The sequence below is a fragment of the Alexandromys fortis genome, unplaced genomic scaffold (genome assembly GCF_014885135.2).
Source record: "Alexandromys fortis isolate MF-2015 unplaced genomic scaffold, M_Fortis_MF-2015_v1.1 scaffold_187, whole genome shotgun sequence".
NCBI classification, from domain to species: domain Eukaryota; kingdom Metazoa; phylum Chordata; class Mammalia; order Rodentia; family Cricetidae; genus Alexandromys; species Alexandromys fortis.
Genome location: NW_026068088.1, coordinates 2,551,830 through 2,569,479, shown reverse-complemented (window position 1 = coordinate 2,569,479; position 17,650 = coordinate 2,551,830). Strand labels below are relative to the sequence as shown.

At 36.0% G+C, this 17,650-nt stretch overlaps 1 protein-coding gene across 2 annotated transcripts in view; it reads right to left on the bottom strand.

Moving 5' to 3' along the window:
• Iqcb1 (IQ motif containing B1) overlaps positions 1-17,650 on the bottom strand; it is a 59,770-nt gene that overhangs the window by 15,393 nt on the left and 26,727 nt on the right. For both annotated transcript variants that reach the window (XM_050122357.1, XM_050122358.1), the window contains exons 11-13: positions 10,835-10,977; positions 8,337-8,485; positions 5,426-5,557 (exon numbers count right to left, since the gene is read on the bottom strand). In XM_050122357.1, the coding sequence (XP_049978314.1) occupies positions 5,426-5,557; positions 8,337-8,485; positions 10,835-10,977 (424 nt within the window). The remainder of the gene's footprint in view (positions 1-5,425; positions 5,558-8,336; positions 8,486-10,834; positions 10,978-17,650) is intronic.

The window sequence follows — 17,650 nt, the reverse complement described above, 5'->3', positions numbered from 1 at the left end:
TTTTTTGAGACAGTTTCATTATATAGCTCAGTCAGGCCTCAAACTCCCAGAGATCTATCTACCTGTCTCTGCCTCCAGAATATGCCCAGTGTAATTTTACTCAAATTTTAAGAAAAAAATTCAGACACAAGTTACACCCTGAATAAGTTTTTCTTTTTTTGTTTTTTCGAGACAGGGTTTCTCTATGGTTTTGGAGCCTGTCCTGGAACTAGCTCTGGTCTTGAACTCACAGAGATCCGCCTTGCCTCCCAGCGCTGGGATTAAAGGCGTGCGCCACCACCGCCCGGCCTGAATAAGTTTTAAAGACACTATACTAAGTGAAATAATTGTACACAAAGGATACTGTATGACTTCATATTAAGTACTTAATCAAATTCACACACACATGGATAGTTTTTAGGATTTAAGGAGGAAGTAAGTATGCTATTTAATCAAAATTGTTTAAAATTAAAATTTAGAATTAAAAGAAGAAAAAATCTAATGATGAATGGTGCTAAAGGTGACACAACAAAGTAAATGTACTTCATGTCACTGGACAGGTAACTATTGCTAAAATGGTTATTCTTAGGTTTTGTGGCTTTATTTTTGCAGTGCTGGATATATGCAGTAGTTTGCATATGCTAGTATTTTATATGTTTTTAAAGATTTCTTTTTGTTTGTTCGTATGTGTGTGTGTGTGTACACACAAGTGTGTGAGTGTCCATAGTGACCAGACAAGTATGTCAGTTCCACTGGAGCTGGAGTTCTTGGTGGTTGAGAGCTGCTCAATGTAGGTGTGAGGACCCTAACTCAGGCCCATTTAAGGAGCAGTAAACACTTTTAACCTCTCAACTCTCTCCAGTCTGATACATACATTTAAGAAACTATCAAATTATTTTTGCATTCTTTTTTTTTTTTTTTTGTTTTGTTTTGTTTTGTTTTTCGAGACAGGGTTTCTCTGTGGCTTTGGAGCCTGTCCTGGAACTAGCTCTGTAGACCAGGCTGGTCTCGAACTCACAGAGATCCGCCTGCCTCTGCCTCCCGAGTGCTGGGATTAAAGGCGTGCGCCACCACCGCCCGGCTTTTATTTTTGCATTCTTAAGAGAATTTGAGCAATCACATTTCTTCTATTAACTTGCCAACACTTAGTGATTTGATCTTTTAGATTCTAGACATTCAGTGTGGATTTCCTCACTGTGGTTTTAATTTGTATTTCCTCAAATGAGTGTTGATGCACTTTCTCCTGTGTTTGTTACTTGTATATTTTCTTTAAAAGATTTGTCTTTTCAAGTCTTCAGGCCACTTATAAATAGATCACATGTTTTCTTATTGAGTTTTAAAATCTCTTTCTATAGATTAGTATACAGATAAATGATCAGCAAAGACATTTCCCTAATCTCTGTTTTTCTTTCATTATCTTAACAGATCTATTAGAGCACATGTTTTAAATTTTGATGACATTCATTAATTTTCTTCTTTTGACTCCTGAACTATTTGAAAAATCACTGACTAATTCAATTTCACAATTTTTACCATATTTTCTTCTAGAAGTTTTATAGTTTGAGGTCATGTATTTAATTATATTTAGGATACATCTTGGGTTAAACTTTGTACATGGTATGGAATTTGGATTGAAGTTCACTTTTCTATATAAAGATCTGCAACTGTGCTGTGGGATAATCATTTTGTACATTGTAAAGATTTGCTACTAAGATTGAGTTAATAAAAAGCTGGTTGGTCAGTAACCAGGCAGGAATTATAGGTGGTACAACCAAACTAGGAAAATGATAGGAATAAGTGTGTCATCAGAAGTCAGCCAGGAAAACTCCCACCTACAAATGGTTCCCACAGTCCAGCATGGATCCAAAGGTCTAAAAATGCTTTACAAAAGGTTCTAAATACACAAAAACAGAGCCAGTTGCAGCTTCTTTGTCTCACAGTCTCACACCAATGTCAAGGAAGAGATGCTACCTGCAAGATGGAAATGGCCACCAAATGCCATTAAATGGCCTGGTGGGTTCTGCAGTCTCATACATGGGCCACAGTACATAGAGACTTTTTCAAGTTGCTGTCTGTGGGCTTGAGAGCTCTGCCAGCATACTTCATGGTGGGTTAAGGTTTTTGCTCATGCAGACAGAAAATATTACAGATACACAGTAAAGACAGAATCAAATGAAATAAAACCTCTAAACAGGTTACAAAAGCTTGGGAGAGAAAGGAAAAAGGGTAGAAAAATTCCTTTAAAAAGAAATAAAGTAATAAAAGATATAATAAACCACATAAAGATAGAAAATACACAGAGAATTTGGATACTGTATGTTATTGTGTTGCCTTTAAATTTTTTGGCTGCTACGAGACACCAATTATGAAAACTGCTAGATTCAACCAACCTATATATTTTGAAAACACCTTTACTTCACAATTTATGTCAAAAGATATGTTACTCTGGGAAAGAGATTATGCTTTTATTTCCACATGAAGTGAGATTCTGTAGACTCATTCTGAGTTAAAGAAAATCAGGTTTGATCAAGGAAGACTGCTAAGAGCTGCAGGTAGCAATAGCTTAAACATCAAGGCATTCCAGTGACAATCAGCAAAACAACGGATTTGAGAATTAAATACCGACTAGCTTCAGTCATGGCTAATTGTAAGATCGTTCTGATTCTGTATTATTTATATGAATGTTTAGCTGTTAACTAAAAGTTTATAGGTTTGAATCCTACTAGAGGCCACAAGAATATACAGCAGATAGCAATTGATATTTGACTCACCAGATAAGTAATCCTCAGATGGAAGAACCCCATTCAAGCAAGGCTTGCAGGGGCACAGACTCTGAAAACTGGCTACTCTGTAATTTTTCTCATATATATATACTCCATCTACTGTGCACACATATAGTTGTAGATGGTCAGGAAGATGATTTCTACTTAATCTGTACAATTTTGATGAATAAAAATAATACTAAGATATTTTTCATACTCAGACTGACATATAAAAATTACAATGTTCTCAATTATAAGGACAGCCTTTTACATACTTAGCTGATTTTAGACTTCAGAGCAGTTTCAAAATAGACTTAGATGCCCCTGCAAAATATGCACAAGGGCAAGTTCCCAGGTGTCTGTCTACTAAACCAAAGTCAGGTTGATAACATTAAGACATACCACCCTGCAGCAATTGATTTTCTTTTCTTTTTTTCGAGACAAGGTTTCTCTGTGGTTTTGGAGCCTGTCCTGGAACTAGCTCTTGTAGACCAGGCTGGTCTCGAACTCACAGAGATCCGCCTGCCTCTGCCTCCCGAGTGCTGGGATTAAAGGCGTGCACCACCACCGCCTGGCTTGATTTTCTGCATGTACTCCTGGCTTTGGTTTATGATATAAGGCTCAAGGTTCAGTCACTAACTGTTTATTGCTAAGGTCCTAAATTTCAATGTCACTTTCCATCATGTCCCTTAGGCTATGTGCAGACATTCTGTGCCTCCCACCTGTATGGCCAAGCAATGCCATGGTTATAGTCAATGTGACCTCCCTAGCCTGAAACTGTATGACTTATTAAATGTTAGTAGAATGGGCTGAACCGTGTATATGCAACTCATAATTGCCCAGAGTTTGGACAGCTGAAGAAGGTGAGTAGGCGAGTGAATGAATGAGTGAAGAATGTGTGTGTGTGTGTGTGTGTGTGTGTGTGCGCGTGTGAATGAAAAAATAATGTAGAAGCGGGATATAGCTCTATGTGGAGAAATGTAGCAGAGTAGAGAGAAGAAATGTGTATGAGAGAGATTTTTCAAGAGGTAAAAAAAGAGGTTACAATCAAATAGCATGTGATTTTTTATTCCCCTCAGATAGAAAAAAGTTCAGTTCTTTCCCAAAGACCCTCAGACATATAAGAACTTTTTCTAAGTTCTGTCATTCTTTTATGTTATTATTGCTATGTATTTTACTTTTTAGTATGCTACAAAGACTATATTATAAATTATTACATTGTTCAAAACAAGAACCAGCAACTAAAACCAAAAGCTTATTTTAGAAAATGAAAAGTTTTCAATGTGAGATGGCTCAGTGAGTAAAGGCTCCTGTCTACTGCCAAGCCTGATGATCTGAGTTTGATGTTAATAACCTACATGGTGGAAAAAGTGAACTGACTACAAATTGGCTTAGGACCCCAGACAATAAACAAACAAAAAAAATTTAGTTAAAACACTAACATGACTATCCATTTAGCTATAACCTATATCTATTTTAGTCTTACAATAATAGAAATGAGTAGCTGACATAAAGGTTAAACATCCCATAACACTGAGGGTATTAACAATGTAGTGCATATGACAAGAATCAGTGATATTTTATAAAGATTTAAACAATGAGGAAAATCTCTTATATAGGTAAGACTAAATATTGTTATCCAATTTATTTTTTATCATTGCTCTGTTCTAGTGGTTACTAGGTTCACATATGGTCACAGATACAAATGTATTCTGCTTTTCATTTTGTAGAGGTCAGGCTCTGGAAGAATAAAATGATAAATGGTAGGATTACCTAAAAGTATTATATCAAACCTCTAACATTAGTCATCTAAAGTCTTTATATTGTAGAAATTTGTGTTTGTATAAGGAGGGGAGAGGAAAGGAGAAAGGGAAGGAAAAAAAAACACGCATTCAGATGCAAGCAGCATTATAGCACAATCCTAACAAAACAAAAGCAGTACTTTGATATACTAAGAATGGTTCATTCAAATAAGCATAAATTATCACTTTCTCCATAAAATTTGACAGTTTGGAAACATGGGAGACAAAAAAGTAGAGATGATCTGTGGACATACAGGGAATTAAAAATGACAGGAATGCTGAGTCATTCTAAACAAAAAAGAGAAATGACCTTCAAAGATGTGCAGGTTTGTAAGATCAGGAACTGATAGCGAAGAAGCAGGTAGCACCCGCTTTGTTACACTGTGGTCACACAAAGTCAGACATATGGGTGTTTTTGTTGGGGAAAAGGTGTCAGTAGCATTACAGTAATAAAATCAAAAAGGCAGGTCATCAACGTTTACAACTTACTAGGTCTTGGAGGCTCATTAACAGACTAGTAAATACAAGTTCTTATACATGTGTTTGAGCATAGGGAGGATAGGATGAATATTCGTTGATTGACAATACAGATTCGTATTAGAAGATTCAAAGCAGACAAGATTTTACTGTGCTCTTATAAAAGAAGCAACATACAAGTTTCATTGACAAAGTACAGGAAGTATCCCATTTTTAAGTTCAGTTTCCATTTACTATCAATTATACCTTTTGGTCCTGTAACTGTAAGAAGAGTTTCACTAGCTCTATGGAACTACCTTGCATCCAACAGTCAATATGCATACACATATATGGAACGCTGCTTTGGTGGTGAATAACAGGCGATGGATTAATCAAACATGTTCTTCAGCACAGAAACATACATACCGGATGTCTTCTGATATAATCATCCACTTGTTGCTTCAATTCAGCTCTGCGTTCATCGGTGAGTTCTTGTAGTCCATGCCAAGGGGCAAATAGTTTATTTTTCTTACGGCACCTTGCTAGGAATTTAAGAACCTAGAGTGAGGTAGAGAGAAAAAGAGCTTGAGTTCTGTTTCCTTAATAGCTACTATCTTAACCTACAACCATTAAGCCAGTAAGTAGCATTCTTCTACAACCTCTGCTCTAGTTTCTGCCTCTGAGTTCCTGCTATGACTTCCCTCCCTCGGTGATGTAACCTGAAAGTGTAAGATGAAATAAATCCCTTTCTTCCTAAGTTGTTTTGGTCATGGTGTTTTATCATAGCAGTAGAAACACTAAGACACTATATGTAAAATAATAGTATTCCAAAATGTAGGCACTATGAACATGTTAATTACATTATTAAGCTTTCAAATCCTGGTAGTTATATATACTTAAGTGCATTTCAGTTTGGACTAGGCATGTGGCAAATGTTCTACAGCTACATGTGCTTACCTAGCTTGTGTACTGAACAACCAAGACCTCCCTACAGTGAATCTTAAAAAATGATTATTTAAAAATATGGTACAATGTGCCCTTTAATGGCCACTGTCCTGTTCAAACTACTTCTAGTACTTTTTCTTTTCTTTCCTCTTTTTCTTTCTTTTCCTTCTTTGAAAGTAATCCCCACTGGGCATGGGGGAGGGGGAGGGGGTTGGTGGCACAAGTCTTAATTCCAGCGCTCACAATGAAGGCAGGCAGATCTCTCTTGAGTTTGAGGACATCTAGTCTACAGTGTGGGTTCCAGGACAGCCAAAGCTACATGGAAAAACCCTCTCTTGAAAAGCCAAAACTAATAATAATAGTAATAGTAATAATAATAATAACAATCCTCTTAGTTCTGCTTCCATTTTGCTAACTTTAGTCCATTCTTTTTTTTTTTAATTGAAAATTTCCACCTCCTCCCCTCCTCCCACTTTCCTCCCCTCCCCCCTCCCCCTCCCTCTCCAGTCCAAGGAGCAGTCAGGGTTCCCTACCCTATGGGAAGTCCAAGGTCCTCCCTGCTCCCCCCAGGTCCAGGAAGGTGAGCATCCAAACAGACTAGGCTCCCACAAAGCCCGTCCATGCAGTAGAATCAAAATCCAGTGCCATTGTCCTTGGCTTCTTTTGTTCTGATTTTAACAATTTTTTTTTTTTTTTTTTTTTTTTAAGATTGAGCAGGTATGAGGCAAATGTAATTAGTCTTTTTCCTTGGTTATTAATGGAAAGTATGAAAGCACCAAACAATTTTGCCATAACCATCACTATTTCTCTAGGGAATGTACATGAGCTAGATTATCTCAGAGAGTCTTTTACAAAATACTAGATTCATTTAAATCAAGCAAGTTAGTACATCAACTCTATCAGGGTCCACCTGATTGTATGGCTGGGAGGAGTTTGAAAAGAAGGGGCAACTATAAAGTAGAAGCATCACAAGAAGGCAAATTTCTTTCAAAAGAAGTATCTCCAACCTGGTCATAAATGAGCTACCCTTAGCTCAGGGTAAATATCAGAAGTATGTATATAATTCAGGATGGTACAGAACTGTTTGTTACATATATACCACAGGGAGGAGGACGAGACAGATAACTCTGCACATTTCCCTAGTATTTATTCTACTGGTTCAGAAATACCTTCATAGGAGAGACAGCTTAGCAGTTACGAGCACAAACTGCTCTTGTAAAAAAACCTAGGTTTTGCTCCCAACATTTATGTCTGTTGGCTCACAACTACCTATAACTCTGGTTCCAGGCACTGGGATGCTTCCGACTTCAGTGGGTATTGGCAATTCAAATCCACACACCTATACAAACATGCTCACATATAATTAAAAAAATAAGTTAAAACATCTCTATAAATATTAATCCACATTCAGTGTTCGAAATTTATCATGGTAAGAAATGAGAATTAACAGCAAAATCTACAAAAAGATGATTAAGCAACATGCTTTTAAGACTTGAAATCTTGCCAGGTGGTGGTGGCGCATGCCTTTAATCTCAGTACTTGGTATATCTCTGTGAGTTTGAGGCCAGCCTGGTCTACAAGAGCTAGTTCCAGGACAGGCTTCAAAGCTACAGAGTAAACCCAGTTTGAAAAACCAAAAAAAAATAAAATAAAAAAGACTTGAAATCTTAATAGAAGCCTAATGATGTATAAGAGAAGTATCAAGAGGGAAAAGATTACTAAATGAAAAACCTTGTGCATGCTTTCCCCAGATATTATTTACTACACATAATCCCCAGGAAAATTACCATTTGAGGATATCATTCTACAATTCAAGAGTTATAATGTTCTAAATAATAGCCAATACTTTCCATGTAACTTGATTATTTTAATAAAATATGATACATTCGCATAGGATTTTTATAATTTACAGACTTCAGAATCCTCATGTATGTCATCTATATATAACAAAATAAAAAAGATAGAATAAGTATCCATTCAATTCAAGCTCATTGAGAGCTGACACCAATATAGAAGGTTTATTAGTTCCCTATTGAGAAACCTGTAGGTCAAATAAGAGAGAAAAATAATAACAAGGTTTCAATCTAGAAAATGGCAGACAGTGCTAAGAACTTAAAGTCTAAATCAGCTTGAGAAGAAGCAAGTAGGCTGTTATTATTACTATATATTTTTAAATTTATATTCCTAGGAATTAAGCCTACAGTCTTACACATGCTAAGAACGTAAGTACTTAACCACTGAGCTATACCTCTAACCCTATGTTCTTATAAAGAAACTAAGGTCCCAAAAGCTAAGTGGTTGATCATGCGTTTATATTTGGGAAACAGCAAAGTCAATTTTGGACACTTGTTTGTTTCTTTATGTAAAACTTTGTATACTACAGCAGACTCACTGCTCTTTGAAGTGTAACAGCTGCTTTATACTCTGTGAGAGCTGGCCTCTGTTGGCGGAAGTTCTTCCTTTCCCTGTATCCTCTCCAATATTTCTGGATAGTCAATGCTGACTTCTCTTCCATTTCCCTATTGTACTTCTCCAGTTGACCTAAAGAGACGATAGACATTATTATAACATATTCAACCATGTTTTCTCAAGCTCTGAAATTAGGACAACATTAGTAATGACAAATTTACAAGGTTTTTTGTTTGTTTGTTTTCAAGACAGGGTTTCTCTGTGTTAACAGCCCTGGCTGTTCTGGAACGCAACTCTTGTAGACCAGGCTGGCCTTGATTAGGCTCACAGAGAACCACCTGCCTCTGCCTCCTGAGTGCTGGGATTAAAGATGTATGCTACCAACCCCCAACAATTTTATAGTTTTTAATTTTTTCAACATTATTCACTAATTTGCCAAACTCTTCTATTTTATTATAGTTCTATGATTGTAGAAACTAAAGCTTTATTAGAATATGCAGTTAATTTCCAAAAGGACTCATAATATTTTTGCCTCAGAGTAATGAGAAAAAGATGAAAGGTCAATATTACAAATGGTCTGACTAAAGAATTATAAGTTCATGTAGGAAAGAATTTCATGGGAGCAGGGGAGAAGTAAAAGTGTGTTTATGTACTCATTAATCTATTCTGTGCATTTCCAAACTTCCCTCTGGTTTGTCACACAAATGACTTTCCTTTGACTTTTGGAATTGGTCAGCAGCATACAGCTCAAGGTTCACCGAAGTTAAATGACAGGAAAAAAGCTGTAGAACAAAGTACCAGTGGTTAATACAAAGCAGGTATCTTAGAGAGAAAGTATTAAAAAGAAACTGATAGAATTTAATGGCTGACCTGTTGTAGAGAGGTGACAAAGAGAAAGTAAGAATGCTGAATGGGAAATTGAACAGAGCATTACCTGAAATGGGGAATCAATAGAGAGGAAATATGGGAATGAGATCTGACTTTAGCTTTCGGAATATTTGTGGATAGTAAAGAACACTACCCAACAGGCAGTTGGTCACAAACGCAGCCATTACATATATGTGGCTACTGAGTGGATTTAAATAAAACAAAATTAAACATTCAAGTTCTCAAGTGCAGTACCACATTTTGAATATTCAATAGCTACTTGTAGCTATTGCTACTGTATTGACTCGTGTAGACAGAACTTTTCACTGGTAACATAAAATGTTCTACTGGGCAGTGCTACTTAGAAACTTAAGAGAGAATGTAGGGTGGAGAGAAAGCCAAGGATAAGAGTGCTAAGCATTTTGCTGATAGTTGACATTATAGCTATGGATAGGACATATCAGGCAGAGTAATATGAGAATAACTGGAAAAGGACAAATTCTGGAAAATATATTTAAAGTAAAAGAGAGGGGGCTACTGAAGGTTCTTGGGAATGAATAATAAAAACAAAAAGGAAGTAAATGGATGACTGAAAAACTGTGAGAGGATACGCATGTAGCTGAGTTGATAGTACTTCCCTAGGATGAGGTTCTGGGTTTAATTCTCAGCATGGCATAAAACCAGGTGTGCTGATACACTCTTAATAATCTAAGAACTTGGAAGGTAGAGGCAAGAGGATAACAAATTCAAGATCATCTTTAGCTACATATTGAAGCCAGCCCAGGATATATGAGATCCTGTCAAAAAAACAAACAAACAAAAAATCCTAGGGAGATGGCTCAGTTGACAAAATGCTTACTATGCAAGCATGAAAAACCATAAAATGTTTACTATGCAAGCATGAGAAACCAAGTTTGTATTCCTAGTACCTATGTAAAATCTGGGCATAATGGCACCTGGCTGTAACCCCAGTACTGGGGAAAGATGGGGCAGATATAAGCAGACATTGGCAGTTTGCTAGCCAGCTAGCTTAGCCAACTGCTGAGTTACAAGGACCAGGGAAAGATCCTGTTTCAAAAATTAAGGTGGACAGGGATAGAGAAAGACGCCTGATGTTAATTAACTTCTGGCCACATGTAAACATTTGTACTCACTATACATGCACACACACATGAACATATACACACAAATACTACACCACACACACACACACACACACACACACACACACACACACCAGCATGCTCTTATTAATCCAGCTTAGTCTGTCATAAGTGGTGAGAAGATGTCACAAATTTTATTCTAGGGAGTGACTTAAGTTCAGACTGTACAAATATTTGAAGTTCTTTTAAGAATTTTTTAATGTCATTGGTAACTATTTTTAATTATAAACTTTTAGGTTAAACACATGTATCTGGAAAAAAACTTAAAGTTAATAGGTATGAATCAGAAAAGCTGTAATTTTTAAAATCCAGAGATTTAATATGATTTCTCTAGAGGGGGTAGGGAGGCAAAAAATTCCAAATACAAAAAAGAAAAGAAATTATCAGGTTGCCAGAAAACTTGTTTTAAGATTTCACATTTTTACACTTATGAAGTGATACTAGTACTCACCTGGATGAACGATTTCAAGCATACTCAAGCGTGACTCTCGGGAAAGCCTCATGGCTCTCTGTCTTTGAAGCTGCAATCTTAATCTGAGGTCTTTTTCTTCTTTTTGCCTATTTAGCTCCAACAATGCCTTTGTTCGTTTAGATCTGTGAAAGGAAAAAGATAAGTTCCTTACACACAATTTTATAAACCATGTTCAGCAAATGCATGAAATCCCTGATTTCATGAATAACCAAATAGAAAAAAAATGTTTTGGAAGATAATTTGTTGGTGGGGTAGGTGAAGAACATTGTTCTTATGTATAAATTTCTCTAGAGATATTTAAGTAAATATCTCTACATCATCAAAAGTCCAGAGGAATATTTAAATACATATAAGAAGGCTCAAAAATGCAGATAAAACAATTCCACTTCTAATTATTTTCTTACTGAATAATCAAATATGTAGACTTATGTTCAAGGATATTGTAACATAGTATTACAGTGGCAACAATTTGAAAGCTATCCTACAATAGTAGACTGAATAAATATTTAGTCTTTTAACTGACGGGATTCTACTAATTTTGAAAATAGAAATAGAAAACTTGCAAAAATTATTTAGTGACATATACTGTCAGATGAAAATAAAACCAAGAATACATATTTGCTAAAAATTGTGTTTATTTACATAGAAATATAAATTATTTAAAAATGTTAAATTTTCAATACTGACTTTTACTGCATGGTATACTTATGTCTAACTTTTAAAGTTTATTTTTTCTTTCTTTTCTTTGTTTGTTTTGTTTTGTTTAAGGTTTATGGGGGATGGTGAGATGGCTCCACAGTTAAAAGCACTAGTTGTTCTTCCAGAAGTCCCAAGTTGGATTTCTAGCACCCATACTGTGTCTCATAAGTTGCAACTCCAGGTCTAGGAGATCCAATGTCCTCTTCTGGCTCCTGCAGACACTCGGAATGCATATGGTACACAGACATACATGCAAGTAAAACACACATATAAAAAATTAAAAATATTTATTTTTAACATGATCTGCCTACATGTTTTTATGTGCAATACATGCATGCCTGGTATCTTTGGAGGTAAGATGAGGGTATATTATCCCCTGGAACTGGAGTTAGGGATAGTTATGAGCCAACATATGGGTACGGAGAAAGGAAATTAGGTCTTCTGTAAGAGTAGCAAATGCTCTTAACCACTGAACCATGGAACCAAGCCCTATTTTTCCTTTTGTTAAATTTATTATATTTATTTAAGCGTGTATGTGCACGTATGCATTGTATTTGTGGGCATATACCAGTCATGGAGCATATGTGATCAGAGGACCATCTGAAAGAGTCAGTTTTCTTCTTCCACTATGCTGGTCCTGGGAATCCAAAGTCATGAGGCTGGATAAAAGACATCCTAACACTGCTGACCATCTAGTCTACTCCCAGGATTAGGTATTTTTCAACTGTTAATTAAATATATACTATTTTATGACTGGCTGTAAAGTTTTGTGTTCAAATGCTTTAGTTAATTATAATCTCTACATTTTCTGCTGATACTTATCAAATTGCTTCTTGACCACTGCAACTCAGTCTTTGATACTTCCTATATGTCACTATGAAAAGCATTACAAATATTAGTATACAGTATATATACTTAAAATACTTTCAGGTATCTATAGAGGAAAACCAGGAAGATACAAAAAGACAAGCAGAAATACTATTTACTTTGCTTAAATTAATTTGCAGGTCTCCTTCCAGAGTATGACTTCTCTCCCAGCAGCAAAAACAAGATAAGTACTTCAAAAAACAATAAAGGAGCTTGAACCCAGTGGGGTTTACATAGTGAGACCCTGTCTCAATAAAACAACACTACCCTCAAGTAAAACAGCTTCAAAAAAATGAGCAAGTTAACATACCATAGAGACGCTTACATATACATGTTAGTTGTTGCAACCCTTTACAATGGCAAAGATGGCATCAGTCTAAATGTTTATCAATAAATAGAAGGATAAAGAAAAGTTGGTACATATTTACAATCGTCTTATTCAGCAACAATGAAAAATGAATCCGTGACATTTGCATAACATGAAGGGAACTGGAAATCACTAAGTAAGCCATATTGGCAAATATTCAGAACCTGTAATTAATTTTATGAATATTGTATATGTTTAATGAAACTGGAAAGAGGCTCATGAGAAGAAAGCGATGAAGAAAATGTATACCCAGAATAAGAGAGAGAACCAGCCAGAGGTGGAGGCAAGTACAATAAAGGAGAGGATGAATTAAAACAAAGTGTAACACATCAGAACCATCATCCACCATGATCAAGTTGGCTTCATCCCAGAGATGCAGGATGGTTCAACATATGAAAATCTGTCAACATAGTCCACCATATAAACAAACTGAAAAATAAAAACAACATGATCATCTCATTAGATGTAGAAAAAGCTTTCCAAAAAAAATACAGCATTCCTTCATGATAAAGGTCTTAGAGAGAGCAGGGATACAAGGAACATACCTAAACATAATAAAGGCAATATACAGCAAGCCAACAACCAATATTAAACTAAATGGAGAGAAACTCCCAGCAATTCCACTAAAATCAGGAACAAGACAAGGTTGTCTAATGTCTCCATATCCAATATAATTCTTGAGGTCCTAGCTAGAGCAATAAGACACCAAAAGGAGATCAAGGGGATACTGGTGCGGGAGAATTGTCTGTATTCTGTCAATCATGTTTTAAATAAATGCTGATTGGCCAGGCAGGAAATACAGGCAGGAAAACCAGACAGGAAGTAGAAATGATGTAATGAGAACAGGAGAATTCTGGGAAGGAGGAAACTGATTCCTCCCACTCCTGCCCAGACCACCGAAGCAGCAGGATGTGATCTGCCTACTGAGAAAGGTACTGAGCCACATGGCTAACATAGGTCAGAAAAATGGGTTAATCAAGATGTGAGAGATAGCCAGTGAGAGGCTACAGCTAATGGGCCAATCAGCTTTATAACTTATAGAGACCTATGTGTGACTTTCTTTGGGGCTAAACAGTTGCGGGGTACTGGGCAGGATAAAAACCCAAACAACAAGCAGGCCCTGCTCCATGTTACAGGATACAAACTGGAAAAGAAGAATTCAAACTCTCACTGCTTGCTGATGATATGATAGTTTACATAAGTGATCCCAAAAATTCTATCAAGGAACTCATGAACACTTTCAGTAATGTAGCAGGATACAAGAATACAAGATTAACTAAAAAAAAAAAAAATCAGTAGCCCTCCTGTACACAGATGATAAAAGGGCTGGGAAAGAAATCAGAGAAACAATACCCTTCACAATAGCCACAAATAGCTTAAATATCTCAGAGTACTCTAACCAAGCAAGTGGAAGACTTATATGGCAAGAACTTTAAATCTTTGAAGAAAGAAATTGAAGAAGACACCAGAAAGTGGAAAGATCTTCCATGCTCTTGGGTAGGCAGAATTAACATAGTAAAAATGGCAATCTTACCAAAAGCAATCTACAGATTCAACGCAATTCCCATCAAAATCCCAGCTAAATTCTTCAAAGACCGCAAAACAGTACTCAACATTATATGGAAAAGCAAAAAACCCAGGATAGCCAAAACAATCCTGTACAATAAAAGAACTTCTGGAGGCATCACAATCCCTGAGTTCAAACTCTACTACAGAACTACAGTACTGAAAACAGCCTGGTATTGGCATAAGAACAGAGAGGAGAACCAATGGAACTGAATAGAAGACCCAGATAATTAATCCACAATCCTTCAAACACCTGATTTTTGATACAGAAGCAAAAAATATCAAATGGAAAAAAAGAAAGCATATTTAACAAGTGGTGCTGGCATAACTAAATAGCAACATGTAGAAGAATGAAAATAGACCAATATCTATCACCATGCGCAAAACTCAAGTCCAAATGAATTAAAGACCTCAACATAAAGCCAGCCACACTGAACCTTATAGAAGAGAAAGTGGGAAGTACACTTGAACACATTAGCACAGGAGACCACTTCCTAAATATAACCCCAGGAGCACAGACACTGAGAGAAACAATTAATAAATGAGACTTCCTGAAACTGAAAAGCTTCTGTAAAGCAAAGGACACAGTCAACAAGACAAAATTTCAGCTACAGAATGGGAAAAGATCTTCACTAATCCCACATCAGGCAGAGGTCTGCTCTCCAAAATATACAAAGAACTCAAGAAATAGATCACCAAAAGAACACATAATCCAATAAAAAAAAATGGAGTACAGACCTAAACAGAGAACTCTCAACAGAGGAATCTAAGATGGCTGAAAGACACTTAAGGAAATGTTCAACATCCTTAGTCATCAGAGAAATGCAAATCAAAACAACTCTGAGAGTCCGTCTTACACCTGTAAGAATGGTCAACATCAAAAACACTATGACAACTTATGCTGGAGAGGTTGTGGAGAAAAGGGAACACTCCTGCATTGCTGGTGGGAATGCAAGCTGGTACAGCCCCTTTGGATGTCAGTGTGGCGATTTCTCAGAAAATTAGGAAACAACCTTCCTCAAGACCCAGTAATAACACTTTTGGGTATATATCCTAAGGATGCTCAATCGTGCTACAAGGACATGTGCTCAACTATGTTCATAGCAGCCTTGTTTGTCATAGCCAGAACCTGGAAACAACCGAAATACCCCTTGACCGAAGAGTAGATAAGGAAAATGTGGTACATTTACACAATGGAGTACTACACAGCTGAAAAAAATAATGACATCTTGAATTTTGCAGGAAAACGGATGGAGCTAGAAAACATTATTTTGAGTGAGTTAACCCAGACACAGAAAGACAATTATCACATGTACTCACTCATAAGTGGTTTTTAAACATTAAGCAAAGAAAGCCAGCCTACAAACCACAATCCCAGAGAATTTAGACAACAATGAGGGCACTAAAAGAGACTTACATAGATCTAATCTACATGGGAAGTAGAAAAAGACAAGATCTCCTGAGTAAACTGGAAGCATGGGGACCTTGGGGGAGGTCTCAAGGGGGAAGGGGAGAAGTAGAGAGAAGGGAGGAGAGAAAAATGTAGAGCTCAATAAAAATCAATGGAAAAAAAAAGAAAAAAAACCCACAAAGTATAACAGCACATATTGTGAAAATGCTAAGAAGAAACTCTTTACTTTTATGCTAACTTAAATATTTTAAAATGACATAATATTAATTAGATCCCATACATATACTTCTATATAGGCAAACTCATAATCCTGTGGTAGTTGGTTTTTCAAGTAGTGATACAGATTATATACTAACTATGCATTCTAGCATTGAGCTAAACCCTAGTCCTCAGAGATATTTTTAAATAAATACTTTAATTTAGAAAGAAAAAGTAAAAAGGTAACTCTGGCAAGTATTATGGGGCCAAACCTTAAAGATCTTAATCCATTGTCTTGGGGGTATCTTTAAATGTAAAGGGACGGATGGCTGAGGATGTGGAAGGTAGGATCTCTAAGCAATAACTACTCTGAGTTCACTTACAGAAGGCATTATCAAGAACATTCAAACATCTGATAAAAACAGACATCGTCATTCTCAAAGTATTCAGTATTTCTCATACTCTTCTGGCCACAGAAATAATCTTTTAAGTTATTTGGTTTTATTTTTATTTAATTCTTAAGAAACAGCTTGTAGGAGAAAAAAAGCAATGCTATCTAAATGATGATAGCATTGCTTCTCATGAGTGCTATTATGTATCTGTCTGTCTAGAATTACAAATTTTAAGGGCACAAAAATATAGTTTCATCCTATCTTTTTAAGTGTCATATACTAAAACCTTTATATTATCTCAATGTATTGTTTCAACTTTCTGTGGTTTATAAAGCTTTAGTCATACATTCATTTACCTATTGCAGTGCTGGGGAGTGCACCTAAGGTCTTAGGATACTTGGCAAATGCTCTACCACTGAACTACACCCAGTTATCTTTTTACTCTTTACTTTGAGGCTAAATTACTTCCTCTGCTAAATTGTCCAGTAGTGGTAGTTTTGAACTCACTCTGTAGCCCAGGATAGATTTAAACTTACATTCTTCCTAAGTTTCCTGAGTAGCTGAGATTACTGGTCTGTGTCACAAGCCACAGCTATTATTTCTAATCTCTAGATTTGAAATTTGGGGCTAAGAGTTTCGATAACTTGTCCTAAGTCATTTAGCTAATAAGTTACTGAAGCCAACTACAAACTCAAGCCTGTTACTCTCTCTCTCTCCAAACACGCACACTTGTAAGTGTATACACACACACACACAAAATTCTGGGATATTTTCATATTAGTAAAATTCTGGAATATGTTCACACATATATGTATGTGTTTTATGTATGTGTATATTGTTTTACATATGCATTTTATACTGTTTACATATAATTTTGTAGGTATGCTTTATATGTATTTTGGATATATCAAGCATATACGCACGTGCATGCACACACATACACGATGCTAAAATACTTTGCTAAAAATACTCATGCTCAATGGTATTTACACCTTGTCTTTAAATTTCTTTGGAAGAAAATTTTCATAGGCTATTATTCACTACGTAACACTTCTAGTTTGACTGTGGGGCAATGTAGTGTTTCGAGTATAGTACTATTTTTAAATGTATTTATAACAGAAAGGCAGCTGCAGTTATTAAGATTGGTTTCAGTTTTTAAAGTTTACTTCTGTAATATGTCAGTTTCGTTTTAGTAAGTTAAATTTGGCTTTAAGTAATGATGGATGAAAACAAAATCACCTCTGAGATGGTTCTACTTTATAATCAATGCTAAATTTTTTTCATTTATTTTTTTC